This window comes from Cannabis sativa, chromosome 4 (genome assembly GCF_029168945.1).
Source record: "Cannabis sativa cultivar Pink pepper isolate KNU-18-1 chromosome 4, ASM2916894v1, whole genome shotgun sequence".
Classification (NCBI taxonomy): Eukaryota; Viridiplantae; Streptophyta; class Magnoliopsida; order Rosales; family Cannabaceae; genus Cannabis; species Cannabis sativa.
The window spans coordinates 79,188,305-79,193,942 of NC_083604.1; the positions used below are offsets into that span (position 1 = coordinate 79,188,305).

Consider the following 5,638-nt stretch of genomic DNA (forward strand, 5'->3'; position numbering starts at 1 on the left):
GGAGGAAAATGGATATGTTTCATCATCGAGCGCTACCCTAAACCAAGCTGAAAACACAAGCAGTATTTTTCTCATTTGCAAGCTAAAACATAACATCACAAACATGACAAAACAACATGATTAATACACATCTAATCCACATAATATTTATTACTCACACAACTAAAGACGACAATAAAAGTAAACTAAGTAAACAATCAAACACAACCAGCAATAACAATTTAACTAAGGAGAAAAAGAAAACTCCCTCAAGATTTGAACTCTTCCCCACTAGAGTCTCTGCTTCAAAATGCTGAAGCGATGCTGATCCAATGCTGTACTGGGACCTACTGCTTCAACATACAAATTTGCTCACACCATATTGCAGCAGCCCCTTTTTTCTGTCATTCCTTGCTTTGCACCAGCAATAAAGATCACCACACTACAGCGAAATCATTAGTAAATGTAGGAAATTAAAAGTTATATATATATATGTAATTATATAAGTATGTATATACTAATTTTTTTTTCCTTTTTCTTCTTTTCCTCTTTTTTTTTCCTTTTTTTTTTCTTTTTTTCTTTCTTTTTTTTTTTCAAGGGGTGGCACACCCCAAACTTAATTGTAAATACATATATATTTTTTTTCAAGGGGTGGCACACCCCAAACTTATTACATAGCATATATATAACTAAATATAATCCTGTTCCTCCGCTCTTGGGTTGCCCAAATGTGATTCACTAAAGCCATGACAACCCGAGACCCTTCTTCCTCAAGCCTCTTCCAATGTGATGGAGGTCTTTGCTCGATCAACCTCCCCTCCGATGTAGTGTTTAAGTCGCTGCCCATTCACTTGAAATTCTCTTCCGGACTGTTCATTCTTGATATCCACAGCTCCAAAAGGATACACCTTGACAATGGTGAATGGTCCCGACCAACGAGACTTTAACTTTCCTGGAAACAACTTCAGCCTTGAATTGAATAACAACACTTGCTGCCCTTCTTCAAATACTCGGTGTTGAATTCTCTTATCATGCCATCTCTTAGTTTTCTCCTTGTACAACTTGGCATTTTCATAGGAGAAAAACCTCATCTCTTCAAGCTCATTTAATTGCAACAAGCGGGCTTCTCCAGCAGCTTGGAGATCAAAGTTCAGCTTCTTTATAGCCCAAAAAGCTTTGTGTTCAAGCTTTACCGGCAAATGACACGCCTTCCCATACACCAATCGATATGGGGACATGCCCAAAGGTGTTTTGTATGCTGTCCGGTACGCCCAAAGTGCATCATCTAGGCGTTGGGACCAATCTTTTCTGTTGGGATTTACAACCTTCTCCAATATGCCTTTGATTTCCCGATTAGATACTTCAGCTTGCCCATTAGTTTGTGGGTGATAGGCAGTGGCAATTTTGTGTTTTACACTATATTTTGCCAAGAGTGCAGCCAACACTTTGTTCACAAAGTGTGTTCCCTCATCACTTATCAAAGCTCTAGGGGTCCCAAACCTTGTGAAGACATGTTTATGAAGGAATTTCATGACCACTCGAGCATCATTCTTCGGACTAGCAATTGCCTCTACCCACTTTGATACGTAATCCACCGCCACTAGAATGTAGAGATTCCCAAAGGATTGTGGGAAAGGCCCCATAAAGTCAATACCCCACACATCAAACAATTCCACCTCCAAAATACAATTAAGAGGCATCTCATTCCTAGCGGAGATATTTCCCACTCGCTGGCAGCGATCACATTGTTGAACGAAAGCATGAGCATCTTTAAAAATAGAGGGCCAATAATATCCTGATTGAAAGACTTTGGCAGCCGTGCGTTGTCCACCAAAATGGCCACCATAAGGAGCTGAATGACAATGCTCCAAGATACTTCTAACTTCACTCATTGGCACACATCTCCGCATTATACGATCTGGGCATTGCTTGTACAAGTATGACTCATCCCAAAAATAAAACTTGCTATCATGAAGGAACCTTTTGAGCTGCTGCTTGGTAAAATCAGGTGGATAGGCACCTCCAACTAAGTAATTGACAATGTCTGCATACCATGGTACCCGTGTTTGCTCTACCACTAGCAGTTGCTCATCTGGGAATGAGTCTTGAATTTGTATTTCTCCTTCTAAGTGGCTGCTGTGATTGTTAGTTTCCAACCTAGAGAGGTGATCCGCCACTTTGTTTTCTGTCCCTTTTCTGTCTCGAATTTCCAAATCAAACTCTTGTAGCAACAAAACCCAACGAATGAGCCTTGGTTTAGAATCTTTCTTGGCTATCAAATACTTGATTGCCGAATGGTCAGTATACACAACAACCTTGGTTCCCACAAGATAAGATCTGAATTTCTCAAAGGCAAAAACCACCGCTAGCAACTCTTTTTCAGTAGTGGTGTAGTTAATCTGGGCATCAACAAGAGTTTTGCTTGCGTAATAAATGGAGTGAAAGGTCTTATTCTTCCGCTGTCCAAGAACAGCCCCAATGGCAAAATCACTTGCGTCACACATGAGTTCAAAGGGCAATAACCAATCGGGTGCTACAATCACGGGGGCCGTAACAAGAGCTGTCTTCAACTTTGAAAATGCTTCATTACATTCAGCGGTAAACTCAAATGGCCTATTTTGTTCAAGCAAGCTACACAAGGGTTTGGACACCTTAGAAAAGTCTTTAATGAAGCGTCTATAGAAACCCGCGTGTCCAAGGAAGCTTCTTATGCCTTTCACCGTGGTAGGGGCTGGTAACTTCTCAATCACTTCTAGCTTTGCCTTGTCAACTTCTATCCCCTTTCTAGACACTTTGTGACCCAACACAATACCCTCTTGAACCATGAAGTGGCATTTCTCCCAGTTAAGCACCAAGTTGGTTTCTTCACATCTTGCTAACACTCTCTCCAAATTCTCCAAACAAATCCCAAATGATTCCCCGTAGATAGAGAAATCATCCATGAATATCTCCAAAATACTCTCAGCCATATCCGAGAAAATAGCCATCATACACCTTTGGAAAGTCGCGGGAGCATTGCACAAGCCAAATGGCATCCTCCTAAAGGCAAAGGTGCCATATGGACAAGTGAAGGTGGTTTTCTCTTGATCTTCTGGTGCTATAGAAATCTGATTGTAACCCGAATAACCATCAAGAAAGCAGTAAAACTCTTTTCCCGCCAAACGATCCAACATTTGGTCAATAAATGGCAGCGGGAAATGATCCTTCCGAGTAGCATTGTTGAGCTTCCGATAATCCATACATACCCTCCAACCTGTCACAGTTCGAGTAGGAATCAACTCATTGTTCGCATTAGCCACCACCGTGATTCCTCCTTTCTTTGGCACACATTGGACAGGACTAACCCATGAACTATCTGAAATCGGGTATACAATACCATAATCCAGCCACTTTATCACTTCTTTTCGCACTACTTCCTTCATAACAGGATTCAACCTTCGTTGATGCTCAATGGAGTTACTACAGCCAGCTTCTAGGATTATTTTGTGCGTGCAAATCGCTGGACTAATCCCTTTTATGTCTGCCATAGTCCACCCAATCGCTCTTTTATGTTTCTTCAGCACTTCTAGCAACAAACCTTCAGCTTCAGCTTCCAAACACGCTGAAATAATTATTGGCAAATAAGTTTTCATTCTCTCCCAAATAAGCATATTTGAGGTGGCTTGGCAAAGGTTTCAGCTCTAACTTTGGTGGTTCTTGGATGGAAGGCTTTGGAGGCTTGAAATTGCTTTCTTTCAACTCTAAAGACTCAAAAGATCTCTTGAATTTAGGGAAAGGTTGCATCGGCTCAACCCAAGCAACTTGGGTTTCTTCATCTTCACTCAAAACTTCAAGATCTTCAAGAGAGCTTATCACCCTCTCATCCTTCCACACTTCCTTGTGAAAACTTTCAGCCACAATAGAATCAATCACACTCAAACGTGAACATTCTTCAATCTCATCCGGGAATCTCATAGCATTGAACACATTAAAAGTGACTTCTTGATCATTCACTCTCATAGTGAGTTCCCCATTTTGTACATCAATCAAGGTTCTTCCGGTAGCAAGAAATGGCCGTCCCAAAATAATCGGAACTTCTCTATCGGCCTCATAGTCTAGAATGATAAAATCAGCCGGAAAAATGAATTTATCCACTTGCACCAACACATCTTCAATTTTCCCTTCCGGATGAGCCATGGAACGATCCGCTAATTGCAAAGTGATGGTGGTTGGCCTCGCTTCTCCAATTCCCAACTTTCTAAAAGTAGACATCGGCATGAGATTAATACTAGCTCCCAAGTCACAAAGAGCTCTTCCAACATCTCTACCCCCAATAGAAATTGGAATTGTAAAGCTGCCCGGATCTTTCAATTTGGGTGGGATTTTACTTTTCAACATGGCACTACAGCCCTCCGTCAAAGCGACAGTCTCAAACTCCCCAAGCCTCCTTTTCTTTGTCAAAATATCCTTCAAAAACTTCACATAAGTTGGCATTTGCTCTAAAGCTTCCACTAATGGTATATTGATGTGGAGCTGCTTTAAAACATCAAGGAATCTCCGGAATTGACCATCATCTTGTTGCTTCTTGAACCGTTGAGGAAATGGTAGAGGTGGCTTTTGCAAAGGCTTTTCTGCAGCACGTCGATCGGATGTCCGTAACTACTGGGGGAATTTCAGCAGCTGAAGTTGCTGGTTTTTTCTTCATTTCCCCCTCTTTTTGGATTGAAGAGGGCTCTTTACTGCCTGTTGCAGCCACATTTGACTCAATTATTTTTCCACTTCTCAAGGTTACCGCTTTGCAATGTTCTTTGCCATCTCTTCTTGGGTTTTCGGTGTCACGAGGCAAGGTGCCTTGTGGTCTATTCTTCAAATCATTAGCCAATTGCCCCAATTGAACTTCAAGATTCCGAAGAGATGCTGCTTGGCTTTGAATTACAGCGTCATTCTTGGCCATATAATCTCTCATTAAGCTCTCCAAAGAACTAGTTTGAGAGCCTTGAGGTTGGTGAGGTTGTTGAGGTCTTGGTTGTTGAGAAAAACCCGGTGGGAATGATTGCTTTCCTTGTCCTTGTGCTCCACTTGAACTTGCCCCTTGACCTCCCCATGAAAAGTTCGGATGATGCTTCCATGCCGGATTGTAGGAGTTTGAGTATGGATTGTTGTTGCGGTTGAAGTTATGATTACCCACATAACACACCGAAGCTGGATTTGAGGGGCAATTTTCAAAGGTATGCCCATCACCACAATACACACAAGAGATTTCTGCCCTTTGAATGGCAGCGGCTGGTTGCACACTTCCTCCCATATTCATATTCTTCAAAATGTTGGTCATTGAGGCCATTTGAGCGGTTAGAGCGGTCAAAGCATCTACTTCAAGAACACCCGCTACTTTTCGACTTGTAGGAGCTCTATTAGTTGACCATTGATAGTTGTTGCTAGCTATCCTTTCCAAAATCTCAAAAGCTTCATTGTAAGACTTGGAAAGAATGGCTCCATTAGCCGAAGCGTCCAACACCATCCTAGAAGCCGCATTGAGACCATTGTAAAAAGTCTCAAGTTGGATACAATGGGGAATACCATGGTGTGGGCACTTCCTCAACAACTCCTTGAACCTTTCCCATGCATCACTAGTAGTCTCATCTTCCAATTGTTGAAAGGACATGATCTCGCTTCGAAACTT

General features: G+C 41.8%; 1 protein-coding gene and 1 non-coding gene across 2 annotated transcripts; one reads left to right on the forward strand and one right to left on the reverse strand.

The window, feature by feature from the left end:
• Nucleotides 1–3,564: 3,564 nt before the first annotated feature.
• Nucleotides 3,565–4,452, reverse strand: LOC133037183 (uncharacterized). Its single transcript, XM_061114038.1, has one exon. The coding sequence runs from the start codon at nt 4,450–4,452 to the stop codon at nt 3,565–3,567; it is 888 nt and encodes a 295-aa protein (XP_060970021.1).
• Nucleotides 4,453–5,531: 1,079 nt separating this feature from the next.
• LOC115724268 (small nucleolar RNA R71) lies at nt 5,532–5,638 on the forward strand. Its single transcript, XR_004013067.2, has one exon. It is a non-coding gene; the product is annotated as a small nucleolar RNA R71 (small nucleolar RNA).

Bases quoted from the DNA above. Each gene is read 5' to 3' on its own strand.
- LOC133037183 (XM_061114038.1), bottom strand. From the start codon at position 4,452: ATGCCAACTTATGTGAAGTTTTTGAAGGATATTTTGACAAAGAAAAGG.